General features: G+C 31.7%; 1 protein-coding gene across 2 annotated transcripts in view; it reads left to right on the top strand.

Annotated features, from left to right (window-relative positions):
• LOC119840360 overlaps positions 1-21,396 on the top strand; it is a 43,704-nt gene that overhangs the window by 11,888 nt on the left and 10,420 nt on the right. The window contains exon 1 of one of the 2 annotated variants that reach the window (XM_038366945.1): positions 3,356-3,570. The exons of the other annotated variant lie outside the window; for it this stretch is intronic. Within the exon in view, the coding sequence (XP_038222873.1) occupies positions 3,509-3,570 (62 nt within the window). The 5' untranslated portion in view covers positions 3,356-3,508. Of the gene's footprint in view, positions 1-3,355; positions 3,571-21,396 lie in introns of those variants that run through there. 2 annotated transcript variants of the gene reach the window in all.

Genomic DNA, 21,396 nt, shown 5'->3' with positions numbered 1-21,396 from the left:
GAGAAAGCGACTATGTTTTATACTATGTAGCGATAAGATCTATGATAATTAAATGAAGTTTTTTTACGTAACACCAATTTGTTTAATTTTAAATAATAAGTAACATAACTCTTCAATTTCTATTTGTTTACCTTACGTCATATAAATTGATGCTAACTGTCACATACATAATTCATAATAATTTATTTTGGAGATAAAACCGTTTGCACAAAAGGTCGTAGTGTGTAAATCTTTTTGTTTATTTTTGTATAGCTAACCGTTTAGTGGAAACAACAATCAATTAGATATTATAGACGCTTCTTTCGAAAGCGAAGCGGATGTTTAAAATATGTTCTCTATCTAGAATCACGTGTTTATAAAATAATGGTACTCACATATTCTTTGAAAACTGTTCTTTAATCTCTGAGACGTATAACTAGTAATAACGATGGCAACGATATTCCAGCAAATAAATGACTGCATTTTATTTTTAAACCATCAATCATCTCAACCGACGTACCAACTATGAAGGAGGTTCTCAATTCAATAAATTTTCTCGTGTTTTGTTTTGTCACTAATAACTCTGTGGTTTTTCTACCAATTCACGTGATTCTTTTATGTTTAGAATAATTTAAAGTGACATCCCCCCACCCTTTGAGACGTTCGTGACCTTTTTGAAGAGCATAATTTTTATGTTAACTCATTAACATTATTCGCAGTAAATACATAAATGTATTTATTTACTGACAATAAAAAAGTACAAAAGATAAGTAACGGTATTAAATAGCAAATGGTTTGAATACCAAAAATAAAAATTCGAACATTAACAACTTTTCATGACAACAAGTAAAGTTTCCACATACTTATCGTTCACAGTTCATAGCTTTATCGGATTAGTCACTAACTAATCCCATAAAGCACACCATAAAAAGCGTCTGATGGATTTACAGATAGCCTTTTTATAGGTGTCCTATGTCCTAACGCTATTGAAGGTAAAGAGCCTTGGCCTTTTAACTTCAAGACATTGGTACTTTTAAGCATATTCCGCATAATTTTAACCTAACTGTTACAAACAGAAATTTTATTTTAGATATATAATATAATCTAACATAGAACCATATACTATTATAGGGTAATATTAATAATAATATTATACAAAGATCTCCAACAGGTTTAGTTCTTGTATTACAACTTTCTTTTTTAATGTTACCACAGATAACATAGTACTATGGGTATTACTCTATTAGCTCTACCGTATGTCAAAACACATATATAAACAAACATTTACACATAACGTTTTTCCAATGTTAGCAATGAAATTATTACATAACAAATGGTTATTTATGACGAAAGAGTGATAAAACCCTCATTTGACCGAACAACTTCGCAAGGTATTATAATGCTAGTTGTTTTTGTTGCGTTGTATTATTTCATTCGAAATAATATATATGCGTTATTATAGCATAAACAGTAAGTACGTATGAATTAATTTTTCAATTGGGAGTTAAATACATAACAGCGGAAAAGAAAAATCGTCAAAGTAAACCATTTTATTTCTCAATATAACGAACAAATATTACTTCTCGGATTTAAGCGAGACATGTGAAATCAAATCATCTATGATCTTTATTAGGAAGCCAATAAGAATCTGATAATAAAAAATTGACACAAATAGATAAACCAATGGGCACACTCTATGAAAAAATTCACTATTATTCATGATTACATTTTTTATTACACTTCCATATTTAACTCAAAATCACACTTATTTATTATTTTCTGTATAGCAGAATTATTAAGCTTCGATGACCAGCTCCTAGTCATAATCTTACAAAATGATATTCACGGAAGTACGTAGATAATAATAACATATAGGTACAACGTTTATTGTATTTTCTCCGATATTGTCGTTGTGTTTGTAGATACACGTACCATGCCACCGCCCATGAACATGCGCAAAGGTAGTGCCTCTGCGAAAGCGCTGCCCGCTTTTAAGAGGTAAAGGGAAAGGAAAGGATTGAGAAATGTGAAAAAAGGTTCCTCCGGCTCCCCCAGTCACTGTACGATAGTACACAGACGGACAAATACACCGAAAGCTACTAGCATGGTACAATATACGCCGGTCTGGTGGGTGGTGTGGTACTTTCCCGCTGCGAGCAAATATAAATACTAGGAGTGTCCCATTTCACTGGTTATAAGACATTTCCGTAATCTATAGAGTGCATCGATTTCACAATGCGCACGTGTCCTACGCATCTGTTTATTTAAATAAACTAACCACGTGGGAGATACTTTGTCACGTTCAGATAGAAAAAGTATCAACTTATTTATATGTTGTAACGTATTACCATAGAAAAAAAAGGAAACTTTAACATGAAACACATTGATTTTATATTTGTAGCCATAAATACATGGCTACAAATATAAAATGTTCTAAACATCTCTAAATTTACAATTCTTTAAGTCGGTCACACACGTAGCTATGATATATTATATTAATATAAAATATATTATGGAATATAACGACATAATTTACAAATATGCAATTGACCACAAATGCAGCTGAAATATAGGTATGTATCTATGACGTCACTAGACCGGCCATCAATGAAATAAGGGTGAAATATATATAATAGCATCGACACCGTATGTGGTAGGATACTATGATATATGTTATAGCACGGCATGAAGTGTAAATTTTGTCTTGAATTTATTTTGACACCTCAAAATACTGCACATGCATTAATTTTTTACTTCATTATGTTCAATGTTCAACGCTATTGTTTCATTAATGCTCTATTCTCAAATTTATTGATGTAATTCATTGTTTTTATTATCATTCGTTTTTATTTTTTTACCATTTTACTGTAATTTTTAGACGGTTCGCGGTTATTTTTTTAAATAATATTTATAACACTTATAAATGTATCTTTAATTTCTCTAGTAACTTAAGCACAGTGTTGGATATTATTGGTTGATCTAAACAAATAAACTAAATGTGCAACCTATAATACAACATAAAACCTTAACTTTGTTACATTTTTTCCATGGACAAAACTTACATTATGAGACTATTTGAAAATGTCCATTCGAGTAAGAAAACTGTTAAATAAGTATTTTAATAAAATGAATACAATTCGGAAGAGTAAAGTGCTTGTTTATTTAATCTCCTCACGAAATGCGACACTGACCGCATTATGTACAATCGCGGTCTGCAGCATCCACGTCTACTTTCTATCTTCTGCACCTAGCTGCTGGCTACAAGAATACTACCCTGCGTACAACTAAAAATAGCCTTTACTATTCGGATATAGAAGCTAAAATCGATTGCCGAGTATTTAGGGCGCGCTAACATCGAATGCTGTCGTATTTTGAGATGGGTGTACTCGGCAGTCGCGCGTTGCGCAGCGCCGCAAGTGAGCGTGTCGCTTTCTTGTGTTTTGTTTTATTATAAATCAAATTTATAGTGTTGTGAATTAATATGACCGGTGAAAATAAAAGCGCGTTTGTGCATCGTTGCTAAAGTGCGATGCACTTGCGTGCTCTCCTGTCGCTGGATCAGTCTGCCGGCATGAAGGGACAACCGGTTTGGTAAGACCACCACTTGTGAATACTGATTAGAAAGGCTCTCCAAGTTTAGCCTAATCTTAACATTTAAACGTTTTATACGCTTGTAGAACACGCTTTAAGTTCGATACTCAAAAGAGCTTTCTATTATAAATACTAAACTTAATTCATAACGCGTTTAGATAATAAAGGAAATTAAATAAATAAATTTTAAAGAAGTAATAAGCTTTATAATAGAATCATGAAACTGGGGTGTACTATTTTAAAAGCAATAAGAACGTAGTATACAATTGATAAATACAATTAGAGTATTTATGAAAGCAATATACCTATCTTAGTAGACTCATAATAATGATTGTATTGTATTGAACTAGGTATCATTAAATCATGTTATTTAATAATGTCTAACTACATAAAATATTCGCATTGTCAAATAATAGTTTACCCATCTCTACCAACACGTATTGTTGCGAAAATTATGTGCGTGTCAATTTCAGTGAAATGTTGGAATTTAAAAATGAAGTATTCCGTACGTTTTCACATTTTACGTAATCACCAAACAATAACATTGCGTTAGATAAAGCCGAAGCCAATTTGTTTATATCGGACTTTGTTTGTTATTCACGCTCTACGTGCTTCGCCTGTTCCTTTACACACCATCTAATCATTACTTTCTCACATAAAATTAGTTAATAATCATTTAAAACATAGCATTAAATATGAACTCTAGGAATTTATAAAATATTATACAGAGATGAACAGACATGATACATTATGTATATTTATTTTTTTAACTCAAATACATTTGTATTAGCACATAAATAAAATCCGTCCACATCTAAAATGTATTTGAAGAATTTGATAAGCGATCATTTGGCACCCCTCGTCTTATACACGTCACAAAAGCTCGTGTCTTTAATGTAAGAATTTTCCTCGACTATCGTATTTCTCTAAAGGGTAAACAAGGCTATTTGCCCCGTCCATACCAACATCAGGACCGACAGACGCCAACAGATATTACGTTAGTTTAAGTAAACTACATCGATGTGTTGACAGACACCGTAACTTGATTAGTTTACCAGTCTTGCCTTTTATCGAAGTTCTTTTTCACATTTATGCTAATATTTTATATCAAGCATTTTAAATAATTTAAAACACTATAAAAGTTCTTAATGTATGGCACTGAACGAAATCGTGAAAATAATATAATTTTCAGTCATTTTAGTACGTCTTAACAATAAATACATAATATTTAATTAACATTGCAAGCTTCAGCATCCTTGATGTCAATAAGAACTAAATAGAGCAGTTTTATTCACAACTAATTTTTTTATTAAGTGTTCTCAAGGTCTTCAGGACAATGAGTGAAAATGACTCTGAATAATAGCCAATTCACACCCTCTTCGTAGTTAAAAGAATAAGGATAGAAAAAGGAAGCGTACGATTGGATAATAAGACCATTCCGCGCTATAAATAGAATATGGAGCAAACTATGTATAAATATATGACTGAGATTATTTTAAAGTTTTTTTTTTTAAAGTTTACATGTATCAAGCCGATGTTTCCCTAGCTAGATTGCAGGGCAACCTGTGTTTATTATCGTTCTATTTCTTTATAACATTTTAGTGTCTTTTATTAAAATAAATCTTTATGTTTGAAACATATTTGTGCAATATTGACTATGGTTATGACATTCAAATTAAATAAATATGTTAAGCGTTGCATTTGGCAAAGGTGCGTTTATTTGCTTTTTTTATATCAAACTTGCTGACATTGACTTGGCTTGACTTTTTTTTATTACAATAAGGTGAAACATATTTGAGTGGTAAAAAAATAGACTTAGAGGTTTCAACTCTAACGACCTAATTTTTCCTTATGAGCACAATAGTTTTCTTTAAGATATGGATAATTAATCGATTAAATATAAGAATAATTATTTATAATACTTCACCTACGTAAAATTCACATCATTGAATAAATTTAATTTTTATATTGTACTGTATTTTAGTTTAGTAGGCAAAAACGTAAGATTTAAAGTTGTGTATGTATAACTACACAAATATATTTATTCATAATTCACGAATATTAATAACTCAATACATAAGTAGTGGGTCGCAGAAGGTATATTTTCCATAGCGTGTTCTATGCTGGTATAAATAACCAATGTTTCTTTATTGTGGTAGTCGAGCACGCTTCGGCACGAATTGGGCCAGCTCGCACCGGGGAAGTACCACACCCCCACAGAAAACCGGCGTGAAATAGTGGCATGCCACTGTGTTTCGTACGGTGAGTGGGGGAGCCGGAGGCCCGTTTCCTTTTCCTCACCCGTCCTAGTCCGTCTTTCCAGTCGTTAATCCTTTCCTTTTCCCTTACCCCATAAAAGCGGGCAGCGCATGCACAGAGGTACTACCTTTGCGAATGTTCATGGGCGGTGGTGATCGCTTACCATCAGGCGAACCACCAGCTCAGCTGCCCGCTATGACATAAAAAAAAAAAAAAAAAATGTTACAATTTAAAGTAAATTGACACGATTGTATTATTCGTACCGTAATCCATATTATATAATGCGGCAATATCCTATAAAAATATGGTGAAAAATTAATTAAAAAATTCCTGTCCTTAATATTTTCAATTGTTAACAGTTTAATAAAAAAGATTCCACTATTTTGATTATAAAGTCATAAACACATGATTTAATAATTCCCGTTAGTTTATATCTATTAATTGAATAGTAAACCTTTATTATATTACACATATAATAATTAGTCACATATTTTTCGAATTTTTTACTATAACGGGAAACGTTATTCATTTATAGAAACTCTGATAATAAGTGGTAGAGTTTTCAATGTAATGCATCAAGCTACACTAGTCATTAACAAATGCAATGCAATTCTACATCAGGAAATCTTAAGCTTTCATTTTTCAAGAAGTCTCTCTCATTTATAAGTTATTACCACTACAGTATGAGCTTATTATCGTTTAACTGTACTATTGTTGTCATTGCACGGATGCTTAATTAAAATGACTTCATCATTGTTACTGTACTTATGAAACTGTAATTTAAAATAACAGAAAAGAGGGCAACATAGACGAGAATTTGTGTATAAGTCCAATTATAATACATAACATATATTTCCCCATAAATATTACTTAACTTTTAAAATCTATAATTAACGTAGATGCAAGAGGATGATAGGTATTTGTATTTAGAGTAAAAACTTCGCTTTGAAAACCAAGGAAAGCAGACCTATCAAGTGTAGATTGTACAGAGTGCCATTGTTTCAAGGAAAGCAAAAGAAATGAAAACATTATGAATGGTATATATACGTATACATAGCTATAAGTGAGACTTGTTTACCGAAGCGACGATCTTTTGTCAAGCCATTAATTATTACAGTGGGGTTCCTTGTCTGCCAACTTTTAGAAGAAATACATTGGGGTGAGAAAAATGCTGAAAAATAGGAAAAAATAATGTAATAGGACAATGTTTTCGAAAACACTTCAAATGTGTTACGAGTTTAGTTCTTTTGAGTTTTTATAAAACTGTAATATAATAACTTCTGACATATTCCTTTATTATTTCATATGTAAATTATGTGTATAATATGATACTATAATATTTAAGAACAATAGCTTGATCTCATTCACACGCAATTTGTGTGAAAGTGCTTATACAAAAATTACTTAATTATTTTATGAATAAGGAACATTTATGCGTGCAATTAAAAAAAGTAGGTACGTGATTAATCATGTTTTATATACTTACTTCATTGGGAAGTTGCTCTTAATAAAAAATCATACAGATAATTTTTATGTCAGTTGGACTGTAATTATTATCTATAGGTTAAATTTTGGATAAGTATACCCTAGAGATAATAAAGAGCATTTCTAAAGGTCATAAATCTAGTTCACCATTCGCCTTTCATCTCAACACAGAAAAGTAGGTCAGTGAGATCAAAAGAAAATGCAAAGTACAATATTTCTTGGAAATAACCTGATTGATCCATTTCCAATACCCAATTTAGTCGATAATTTGAGCATAATCGATAATTAGTAAGTTTCAGCTAACTGTAAACAGTTTGTAATACAAACCAAAACATTGATTCATGCAGCCTCGTTTACCCATTATTGGGTAAATGTTTGCCAGCGCTTTAAGACTGAAAACCGAGATGGCGTAGGTAACAGTAAACATGCGTGTTGAAAAGGAGGATTCTAGGCCAGGAGAATCTATGACACATTTATCATCTATTGGTCTTATTTTTCTATACGGTTTTTTAAACTATGTATCATCTTAGTCGATGTCCGATTTTTTTTTACAATTTACATGTCAAATTCTCAAATTATATTTAACGAGCTCACATATTGTGACTCTAATTGGATTCATGTATCGACAAAAATGTTAACAAGTAATTATATCGCTGAAATAGAATTAATGACCTCAATTTGTAGGCTTGTTTTGGTACGGTCAACTATCAAATTTGTATGCTTCGTTGACATTAAAATAGGGACACATAATTTACAGCGTAGGTATAAATTAAAAAAAATTAATCAATCAAATTAAACTAATTAATGTGCGTGTCATTCAGTGGTTAAGGGATCATGTACATATAATAATTTATGCGCAATAGTGTATATCGGGGCTCTTTTATATATACAAATGAATTACACTTTTATAGACCGTCCACGAATTAATTGATTCAGGTACCATTCGCATTGGGTCAACGAACCGACATTTTGTTCGAAAATCCTGTTTATTTTTTGTTGTATCGCCCGTCATATATTTTAGGCAATGATTCGCTGGAAAGTGTTTTTGTGTTACCAACAGGTCTTTTAAAATAAGAAATAAAATAGTTTTAGAAACATTATACAAAATAATAAGTTAAAATTTACTACTTACATAAGTTGTCTCGCAGCAATAAACAGAAATGATTGTTTTAGAAATCGTTTAGACATTTAACTCTATCACGCGATAAATATTTAGAAACATATAACAATAGAGTAAGAGGCACGTTAAAATTGTTTTCCACGTGTAAGTCGCTCACACGCAGATACCGTAGGATTTGTGAAATTATACTATGTACCTTTTAAATATTACAAAATTATACCTCAAAATCATCTTTATAAAAAAGTCGCGCAGACTTTTTATAAAACAAAAAATAGAAAAAACACGAACTTCAAGCACTTTAGCTCTGAACATCAATTCATAAAAGAATCGCAGACGTCATTAAAATTTTAAACCGAGGAACGAGCCTTGCAACACCCAGGATAATTTGCATGTGCAGTCACCAGCAATAATTAATTGGTAGAGTACATATAAACGGCAATATGAAAAGTGAATTAATTTTGCTGTATGCAGCTTTTAATTTCAATGCGGTACCTACTTTAACGGAGCCGTGAATATTTTAAGACTAATTTTGTTGCATGTTAATTGCAATGAGCAAATAGCTCATACTATGGTTATAAAGTTTGCACGATTTGCCATTGTTATTTAAATTGATAGCCATTAAAATTTCACTGCGTATGCATAAATGGCAGAAATTTATTAAGATATCTAAGACTACATTTAATTATGAATCAAGAATATAAGGATTTATAAGGGTTACATTATTTATGTCCTTTTTTTATGCAATGAAACATTTTATACATAAATACTTAAAACAACGCAAAATATGTTATCTACTTTTAAAGATGACCTGCAATGTTTATGCTATATTTAAAATGCATACATCATCTCATCTCTTAATCACCTTCTACAAATATTTGCACAATGATGATATAAACGTCATTTCGTAATAAATATTTATGTTCCTATCAAATTTAAATTTATGCATCCTATATGATTCTCTAAATTTAATGTATTTGTACTCATACAATTCCTGAAATTTGGTCAAACATTGAATAAAACCTATTTGAATACTGTAAGTATTCCATACGTCACAGTTAAAACCCATTTTCTTTACAACGAGTTTTCCCTGGTAAGAACTATTTTCAACTAAACGCCTTTGTTACATCTAGTTTTAACTAGGGAAAACGCATTAAAGTGAATTAATTATCTGACGTTTTATTATGTTCCACTCTGCTTAATATTTGAGTGGGAAACGCCCTATAGTTTATTCTGACACTCGCCAGCCGTCGCTGCGGCACGCTCGCTTCGTTGGCTCGGCTCGTGCGGCGATTGAAAAAAAACCTAACACACTGGTGTCTTCGCTACTCACTAACCTATATTTTTACTAAAATTTATGAATAAAATTCATAACTATATAATAAATAATATGTATAAAAGGCAGTTTTAGTTTATATTCTACTTTAAAGCACGTTTTCCCTAGGTAGAACTAGCTGTACCAAGACATTTAGTTACAACTTGTTCTAGCTAGGGACAGCGCGTTGTAAAAAAAGTGGATTTTTTACGGTAACATACATTACACTCATAATTACGACTGTTCGTCTCCAAATTCAAAGAATATAGAATGGCATAGCGTATGAGTTGCGACAATAAATATCTTACTACCTTTGCAGCTTTTTACTGAAACATTTTACCTTAAATTTATGTTACCTACATAATAACTTAATTGCTATGTGTAAAATATGACGGATCACTCATCGTTGGTAATTATTTCATACTTTCTAAACGACAATCAACATATATCTGCATCTAGTAATTAGTGGCTGAATTATTATAATATGTTTGTGTTTAGTTTATGGTGAAGGAAACATCTCTGACTGCCACGGTCCCGACCTTCGGCTTGGGTCATGGCTTTCACGCAAAACGACTTATTCCGATATTATACCGGTTAAGATCGCTCCTTTAGCACGCTAATGTTTAACAATTCATCGCATTATTACGTCAAGTCACGACAACATTTATAAATAAATCATTTATTGAAAACGCGCGTCATTAATATCATAGGTAATATGGTCGTCATAAAAGACAGAAATCGTCGAAATAGTCTCATCGCATAACTTAATTATAACGTCGAAAATATTCCAATCGTCACGCCACGTGTCCGATGTATTTATAGTCAATCGGCTGTATACTCTTGCATTTTTAATAAGATCTAGAAACCCTATACATAACATAAGTATGTAACGTGGTTAATTACATAAAAGCCTATGCTATGTTAATTGATAGTGCACACAAAAACATAACGAAAGTATGTCCTAATTGAAGTTTTTATACTGAATTATTTGTACAGTATTCACGCGACACATGTATTTTCAAGCTTTTCAAACTTACATTAACATAGTATATTATTAGTAATATAATACCGTATGATTTCGTACGTAGGTACAACACGTGTAGTTACTTTATAGATCGAATAACATTGAAGTGCGAGTTAACTTCCATGTCATAAAATGACTCAGTATTTGAAAAAAAGCTCGAACACAGACCCACAGCATTAAATAGTAACATGCGAATGCTACTGTTTTTTCGTACGTAAGTGGGAGAGTCTGAGGCCCGTATCCTTTTCCTCACCTCTCAGTTTCCATTACTTTATTCCTGCCGTCAATAATTTTCGAATTATCATCCAAGTCTAGAAACCACTGAATGATAAAAAAGTGAGAATTACGAGCGAGCGCGATTAATAGGGAAAATTTTTCATTATTCCGTGAAAGCTGCGGATATAACAAAAGTGTACCAAGTGAGGCTCGCTCTGTTAAAAATTTCCTAATAGAACTCCAGTTAGTATTTCCCACAGGACTCTACCTAACCACCTAACCGACTATTGAGTGGTACTTGAATAAAGCTTTCAGCAAATACAGCATTGCAGTAATAATAAAAGCTAAAGCGAGCTTCAAACTAGAACAGCTTCATATAATTATTATATTATATATATTCAGTTAAAAACTTTAAAGCAAATGTTCTTTAAATAAGAATACATTTTTAAATCAACTCTATCACGAGAAGTACGAAGACTAAGAATAGCCTACGTCTGACTAAAAATATCTTGAAGAGGGAAGTATATTCACATGTCATCTTTAGAAAAATGAATACAAAGAGTCACTCGAGAGACCTGATTAAAGTTTACATTTATGTAGATACTGTGACGAATGAAAAATAATTATTTCGTAGTTCAGACTTGAACCAATAGTCTATGAAAATGTATCTAACGGGTTATAATATATTCTGTGTTATTATAGTATCTCTTTGAAAACATCATCATCAGCCCTTATATGTTCCCACTGCTGGGACAGAGGCCTCCTATGAGGCTATAATCCACCACGTTGGCCAAGTGCGGGTTGGCAGATGTCACATGTCGTCGAACTTTTGATGCTCGGACATGCCGGTTTCCTCACGATGTGATCCTTCACCATTTTAAGAAGTGGTGATGTTATCTACATGTGCAGATAAATTGAAATCTCAATTTATTTCCTGCACGCTCGCCCGGTCTCGAACCCCGACTTATCGATTTTGAAGTCCGACGTTTTCACCACTGAGCCACCACTACTACAACATTTTAAAATATATGATCATAAAACGAAATAATATAATAAGAGAAACCCCAAATATGCGCGTAGTAACTGATTGGCGTTGTAAATATCAATTTAAAGATATTCTCATAATCTTAAATCCTATATATCCACTTTAAATCCGCATTAATACGATTACCGAAAACATATAAATACGGACAATTGACATTAAGACATGTTATATGATATGTTCGACCGAGACCTAACAATTGTATGGCTTTAATGGCTTGTAAACTAGGCGCTCACTGCTTACTTAAAAATCATATCAAATGCTGACTTTCTGTTACAGTTTCAATTCACATTCCTTTCACATCCATCGTCTTATAGTACTCTTATCAATTTTAAGCAAAATTTCCGTTGATATATTTCGGTGGATTTTGCTTTTATCTTTAATCAAATAAATGCATACGTCATCAGTCTTATAGTGCACACTACATACATCTTTATATGTATAAATTACGTATCATCGTTGTTTTTCCACGATGGATTCCGAAACTACTCAAGCGATTCAAATCAAATTTGCACATCATGCACAGTTTGATCCAACTTAGAAGATTGTAACTACCCGGACGGAGTCGGGGCGTGCAGCTAGTAATCTATATAAAAAAATGAATCGCCAAGTTTCTGTGTGTCTTGCTAAGCGTAAACCTCAAGAACGGCTCGACCAAATCAGCATTTTTTTTTAGTTTTTGTTAAGGTAGGGAAAGGTTCTTTTGGAGAGAAAAAACGTACCAAGGATGAACGAAGAAACTGGGTGGAACGATAGTATTATATTTTTCTTTAGTACAAACATGTAGCAGGTAATTGAAAAGATCGGCCAGAATAAAATAATGACCAAGAAAATGTTTATAAAAGTGGTTAATTTGCTGACGATACAAACATTTATTCTTTGCGGGTTATTTACATGCACATGTACTATTTCATAACATATATGTAAACTACAACAACGAACTTAAAACATGTCAGTTTTGTTTCAGTTTAACAAAAGCCACAAATCAATCGGTAACAATGGTTGTGATTATTTCAGATTTTAAACGTTATTATCAGGGTTCGTAATGACACACTTATTGAGTGCACAAATAAACTCATCTGAGCCGCTCGCATCCCACATCCGCTGTAATGCGCCGGATGCTACAATTACAGGCAAAAACGCAAATGGAAACAACTAGAACCAATGAACTTAGTATCCTTTATTACCTATATTTCGTTGGCTTTATCGCAGCAAAATCTATAGAACTTTGTACGTACATCATTTTAAAAATTCTGAAATTCTAAAACTAATCTGTTTCAATTATAGTATATTGCACTAATGAAATATTACTTAGTAATGTAGAAACGTATGTGGTGTGTTATATGTCTATAATAACGTGTTATTACAGCTTTATTTCAACTATTGAATGATACAATGTAATGTTTTATGACAATCATTGATTTTCTGACAGAATGAAATCAAATTAATAGATAAATATTTAAAATGATCCCTTTTGATTGCTTATTTTAAATTAAGTATATCATTATACCCGTTTGTTATTTCAAATGCTTCCCAGTTTTGTGAAAATTTATGTCATACGTGGCACGCTTAAAAAATACATGGAATAACTAACAAGGTAATGAGAGTCATTATAACAGAAAGTTAGTATGTACGTATGAAGTAGGACAGGCTTATTCTTCAGTTAACAAAAGCTTTGCTAACAGAATGGTGCTACTTTATTTCCATGACACGGGTCAACTTTACATAGCAAAATTGAATATGAGATCAGTTTTTATTTTAAACATGACTAGCTTCCGCCAGCGGCTTCGTCCGCATTGAATAGTTACTTAACGCTAGCTCGTAGCGCTCGCAATGGGAAAAAGGAATCCCCCGATTTTGAAACATTCTTCTTTGTTGCTCTGCTCCTATTGGTCTTAGCGTAGACTCTAATAGCCTTCCATAATTAATGGGCTATCTAACACTGAAATAATGTTTCAAATCGGTCCAGTAGTTCCTAAGGTAAGCGCGTTCAACCAAACAAACAAACTCTTCAGCTTTAAAATATTAATAATATATAGAGCCATTTCGCATTATCTCATTTCAAATAGAAGTCACCAGCAGAAGTACAATCAATTACTGAAATAGCTTTTAATTCACTAATACCATACCAAATGTGTATATAGCTCTAAATATTTTACGACAGAGACACGTAGTACCTACATGACTTTCTTACAACACAAGTAATTCTTAAGATAATTTTTACGTTCGTGACACATAAGTAAATATTATAGCAATAAAAGGTAAAATATCACAGCAATGATACAATACAGCATGGTATATAGAATGTGTACTTCAGTATATTTTATTCAACTACATACGTCATTTGTTAGATATTTCTTTAGCAACAGATATAAAAATAGTTAAACAAACATTGACTTCAAGTGATAACTCCTCTGAAGCAAACTTGTAAATTTAAGGATAAGTTGTGTTTTGGTTAAGATACGAATAACAAATTATACCTCCAATAAGTCCATTTTCCAGAAATATTTTATATTATTCATAATGTAATGAATAAATGAATTTTATTACAAACTTTAATTTGCTCTTGCTGGTTTTGTGGAAAACAAGCTTTATTACCACAGCTGTTAGTTCCGTTTAAAGTATATTCACAAAACCGTTTCTATGGCCACATCATGACCTAATTCTGTTTACGGAGAAGATAGCCTTCACTCTTGACCACAAACTCAAATGTCAAAGCACTCCGCCCTGACAAGATCAATTCATCTACTTTGTTATTATGACGTATATAAAGTTTTGAATTTTTAAACACGCCTCGCACGCACTTGCGTTTTATTTTAAGTCTTTATCAATGTATTGTAAGTATCAAATCGATGTAAATAAGAGGTTTATGTAACAATTGACGATCGACTGCTTCCGAATATTTGTGGAAACTGAAACAAAGATAAACAAAGCAAACAAGTAGACGAGAAGCAGTTTGCTGTATATGCTTACTGACTATACGTAATGTAAGATATGTTAAGGGCTTTTGAAACCGGAATTAACATAAACGTACTTAAAAAAGTAGCTACTTGCACCTTACAACGGGACTTCTACTTCCACTTTAAAAAAGGCGAGGGTATATAACAAATAAGTTATATATCAATAAGAAATCGATAACCTATAAAACTTAAAATGTAATAAAACTTTACAAATCATTCTCTCATTAACAATATTCAAGCAAAATATTACAGTCATGGTGCAAAAACCTTGCAATTTCATGCTGAAAATCTATTTGTCACCGTCTTATTTACGACAATAGTCTCGATCTATGCCATTTCCAATTCCAATTATATCGTTGTGGAGTTAATACCTTCGTGATGTATTTTGCGATACGCCATCAAACATTCATTCAATTAAGAACAGTTTAATTATTGGTTTCATATTACTTCTTTTTAGACAAAGTAAAATAAAAAAAAAAAGGTGTGTGTGCGATTCACACACGATAGAAGTGAAACTTCAGTAAATCGACAAAAGAATGAGATGAATATATATAAAATATAAAATAGTATGTATATTTCCGTCTCATTCTTTGCCGGCTTCATTCTACACATTTTTGTATTTGTGTCTCTTACCTGTCGTTTTTCCGTTGCATTAGGTTTGAAATCACAACGATTCTAAAGAAGTTTCACTTCAATAAATTATTTAGATAAAACTTCTACATTAAATATGTTGTATGAATAAACTCGTAGGTTAAATCTATAAAATTAAGTAATGAACTGTTATCAATAATAAATTTCATGTCAAAGTAAGTAGGTCAAATACATAAATAATTGTGTTTCAGAATTCAGTCATTTTGGACTAATGTATTTGTCAACTACGTCACAGCAATGTAAACAGTCGTTACTTATTAAATATTAAAGTCAATAATATAAGCAAACTATTTATTATAACATACCTACGCTCATTTTATAAATTTGATTGAAAGGAATAGGCTTCAAAACTAGCGGAGTGGTGTAGAGTTGATTTGAAAAGTTCTTTCAAAGGCATAAAGCTCAGTTTTTTACTCCTGAGGGACATAGGTTATATATTATTTGGTTTTTATCCCGGATCAACCCGGGAAGAGGCAAGACGGGCGGCTAGTTGTATGATACAAATTTTTTTCCGGGCACAGTGGATATACGCGTTTAAACAGGTACTGGCCAAACACTTTCATATTTTCAATCATTTTAAAGAGTAAGTTGGATTATTTTATATTAAATCGTTGTATAAACAACCCTTTTACGAGTATTAGATATTAAATAATGAGGAGTTATTTAAATAATTATGCAAAGCTTTCCAATTTAATGTTTTATCATAATTATTATCGTTTAGAAATACACATTTTGATGCTTACACAAAAAAAACCTCAAGGACTTAACGTAGTTCCGACGCCTGAAAAAAATAATTGGTGATTTAAACGGTATTTTTCGTGAACATTACAACCGGATACAGTATGTACAATAAGTCAAGCAATACAGAGATATAATATTGGTTTTATAGAGACGTTTTTATAATAGCGTGCAGTCTGAACTATTCATAAAAATATTATACAAAAATGTGTTTGGGAAATTTAAACATGCTCGTGCTAACTCGTCAATAATTGACTACAAGGTTATTTTTAAGACAATATATATGTGAAAATCAATGCAATTGATTCACGGCTGAAACAATTTGTAAAAGCGAAAAACCGAAAATAGAATACTGGCTAATAGCAATTGCAGATCCCTTCTTAAAGATTCTTATACTCGTACAATCGACTAAATTGTCTGATCCGATAAGTCTTTAAGTGTATAGGATTATAAGCTTAACGAGCGTCGTATCTTTAATCAGCTTCTTAAAGCGTATGATGTGGGCCACAACGGGACATAGTCCGTTGAACTTGCACCGTTTCCGCGCCGCTGCACTTGCTGGCTGCGTCCTACAGCTAATAATCTCTATTTAAAAGTAATCATAGAACGTTTTTGTTTTCTAAATAATTGAGTAAAATCAGAGATCAGAATCTGTCTAGACGAGGGATATTCTTTGCCGCGTCTTCATATCCCTATATGTTAATGTTAAATATTAAGATACGGAAACTAATGTGTGTACTGTGCTATCACTTGCATTGTGATAGTTTTATAACAACTAATGTAACGTACTAACAGAAGTATTATGTAACTCTTGAAAGTGACCCTCGACATTTATTAATAAATTATCGAAATATTGAAACTGTCCTACCAATACGTAAACTACGTGCGTCAAATTAACGGAATAACCTAACAATACAACAACAATAAACCACACTTTAAATTATTCTTAAATAAAATCTTATTATTATTCTATGATAAAGATTCTTCCAAGAAAGATGACTAGATTCATGACGCTATCTTACAAAATCAAACAAAATAGAAAAACGCAATTGTCGTAAGTAATAAGAATATAAATGACTATTGCAATTATTTAAATTAAGTACGACAAATCTAGATATGTAAGTGAAAGTTTTTAAATATCATTCTAAAATTAAAAAGTTTATGTACATGCAATATAATAAATAGAATTAATTAATTTGCTTTGATTATCAATCACCGTTGATTCCATACTCTATAGCGAGACTAAAAAGTTATTATACAAATATTCAACCTATTTTCGTATTATATAAATATGTGGTAAGCCCACTTAACCGCGATCAAATAACAAAGAGCGAGCGGTATCATTGACATTCGGCACACGAGACGAGTTCCGTTGAAAAAGGAAATCTGTTTGTAGCAAATGAGCGGAACTTCCGTTTGAACGCGAATTAAAACCTCAATTATTACGTATCCTCCTAGAAGTTGGCATCATTTTTGTTATGTCCTTTTAAATTAATTGAAAGTTACAAATGTTAAGCATAATTAAATTTAATCATAACTGAACAAATTTTGATTCCTTACGAGACAACTGCTGTCAAATTCCATTACTACCAATCGATAAAATCGCTAAAATCATTTTAGCATCGAACGACTGCGAACCAAAGTACGACGCAGGATATGAGCGTTCAAAGTCCCCTTGTCACTCAATTTGTGTGGGGGACGTACTATTTTTGAACTGTCTGGTCTCACACGTTGATACATATTGCCCCCTGCCGACCAGAATAAATAGCTGTGAGTGATGGCCGCGTCTGCGTTCACTTTTCCTAATTATAAACGATCATAGCTGGACAAATTGAAAATACTTATGCGTTATTGGAGATGCCAATGCTCTCAGATTGTTTTGAATATAAAATGTTACAATGTTCGTATTAGATTAGTGTGGACAATTTGTGATTTTCAATCCAAATAATTATATTCCAACTATGCAATTATTTGTAAATATTTTGTGATTGTGTAACTATGCGACCGAAGGTCTTGAGGGCTATTAATTAAATCATAGATATGTTACAAAATCCATGAATATTGTAAAACATGTATATATTATACGTATATAATAGATAATATTTAAAACTTGTAAATTGACGCAAATTCACATCGTCACATTTATTCTTAATTCTTAAGTCTATGTATCCCATGTGTAAGTTATAATACAACAGGTGTTGGATGACCATATTAAATAAAAATAACAATCGTCATAAAGAATTCATAGACATCGTAAAAGTTACGTGCATTGTTACATGTGACATTTGAAAATGAAGATTGTATTTCTTATATCAAGAACGAAACGAAATGTATACCTGAGATTACGTGATACGTCATCCAAGAATTTCTGATTCGGTAAAAATTCTTTTGCTTTGGCTCTATTGAATGCCGTCGGAAATAACGTCGAAATGGTAAAAACTCGAAATAGCTTTCATTCGTATTACATTGAAACTCGACATCCACAGTAAAATGCCGATATTAGTGTAAAATGAGCTTACCGAGTGACAACAGAACCTGCATGTCGAAGCTTTAGTAGATTTTGCAAGGTTGTAATGAAAGAATCTTGACAAGAATCTTGACTTTGCATCTCCATAGAATTCGGAAATCCAAATTATTTAGATAACCTTAATGTGTACATTGTTATCTACATAAAATGTGTACATTTTAGGGGGTAATTATAGATTATTTGGTATGAAAATTGAAACTATATTAACTATGCCAAATGCTCCTCTTAACGAAACAACATAAAAGCAATTTCGAAATCAAGATATTTAATTTTTTTATAAGATATTATAGCTTATTACCAACATTGTTTATGAATAGAAATTGAACAATGGTACACATATAAATACTTTTTATATAGTCTTTGTAAAAAAATCTATGTTTAAATAGAAATCGTCAAAAATGTACCGTAACATCCGCATTCAGCTTCCGCCAGCAAATTCGATATCACAGTCATTGATTCGGAAACAGTTAACAGCATTGGTACCTTAGGGCATTTAAGCACAGATCACTAAATAGTTTATTTAGGAACTAATTCACTTTTAATATACAACACTAAATAGTAAATATAATAAAGCAAAGTCGCTTTGTCCCTATGTATGCTTATATCTTTAAAACTACGCAACGGATTTTGATGTGGTTTTTTTTAGTTATTCAAGAGGAAGGTTTGTATTCATAATAAATAACATCTATTAAACTACTCCAAATTCAACGCGCGCGAAGCCGCGAACGAAAACTTGTTAGTTATAAAATATAACAACCAGCTCGGAAATAGTATGACATTAGTGTCTGTAAGCGCATTTACGAATTATGTACTCCCTTTTAATATGTATTACCTAAAGATATAAAAAAAATTCAATTTATCTAATACCCCTCACAAATAAATTTGCTTCATCATTTCTCGTTCATTTTAAGATTATTAAATGTTTTATCGTCATTTTATATATATTTATTATGTAATTTAAAATGGCACTAATTAGTTCTCACAAAGATATTATCCTAAATTAATAAGATAAAACAAGTTATATTTAATCGTATAGAGCGAATCATTACATCCGATCATCATTATCTAGCAAAAAATTGCAGGTGAAAGACATCTACAACAGTTTTTCTGAGCTTAAAAAAGAATCATTAATATTAATAATCGCGCTATATCAAAATTTATACCAAATAAATGAATACCTAACTCGTAACACAATTAGGTCGTAGATCATGCTTTATACTTTTGTCCTCAGTTTATTGACCTCGAAAAATTTATAAATGTTGGAATATAAAAATTGTAATCTGAATTACTTGAAAGTAACAAAGTTATTGCGCGCAATAATATAGTCGGAGTAAACACCATCAATCTCCATTCCAGCCCCATCAATAAAAAACAAATTCTGTTCATTGCCTCGGCCTTCATTTATCTGATATCCCGAAGTAAACGATTTCTATAAGTTGTGTCACTTATTTTATAAATATTATAGAATTTTACGAATATAAATTCATTAAAATATGTAGATTACGAAATCACAGTTAAATTCTATCTAATTATTTCATTCCTTAGTGCGTATTTATATACAATGCTGCTTATTGTGTGATTTTCTTGAACAGTCACACTAATATTATAAATAATATAATAATAATAATACTAAATTAAGTAGATTACATAATTGGAAAGCACCCGGCCCCGATAATATCCATAACTATTGGTATAAAAAGTTTACGCATATACACCCATTCCTCTACAAACACATCAATAATTTCATCCAATACCCAACTTCAATGCCAACTTATATTACAGAAGGTGTAACTTACATGTTGCCGAAAGATTTAAATGATACCAAAAACCCAGCCAAATATAGACCTATTACATGTTTGCAAACAATATATAAAATCATTACCGCTTGCCTCTCAGAATCCATCTATAGTCACATTGAACATAACTCAATATTAGCTGAACAACAAAAGGGGTCAAGAAAATATAGCCAAGGGTGTAAAGAACAACTAACCATAGACAGTGTTATTATTAAACAAGTTCAAAGAAATAAAAAGGATCTCTTCTCAATGTATGTAGATTATAAGAAAGCTTATGATTCCATACCTCACACATGGTTATTTAAAACCTTAGAAATTTATAAAATTCATCCACAAATTATTTCATTTTTAAGACATGCAAGTACATTTTGGACTCGCCCATGTGCGCAAACTTATAACCGGTAGACTGTCATCCTCCGTGTTTTTGCCCATACAGCAAGATAGCTGTTATGAGTGGAGTGTCCTCTCCACGTAACTGCATTTTGGACTACGAAACTAAAATTAAATTTTAACAATAGTAACGTACAGACTGACGCAATACGAATTAAACGTGGAATTTTTCAAGGCGACACACTCAGCCCCTTATGGTTTTGCCTGACCTTAAATCCGTTATCAAACATTTTAAATTCATCACAAGCAGGTTACACCATCACATATTTGAAAAATACAACAGAAACTAATCAACAGATACATTTA

Source organism: Zerene cesonia, chromosome 6 (genome assembly GCF_012273895.1).
Source record: "Zerene cesonia ecotype Mississippi chromosome 6, Zerene_cesonia_1.1, whole genome shotgun sequence".
Classification (NCBI taxonomy): domain Eukaryota; kingdom Metazoa; phylum Arthropoda; class Insecta; order Lepidoptera; family Pieridae; genus Zerene; species Zerene cesonia.
This window is presented reverse-complemented; position numbering and strand designations above follow the sequence as displayed.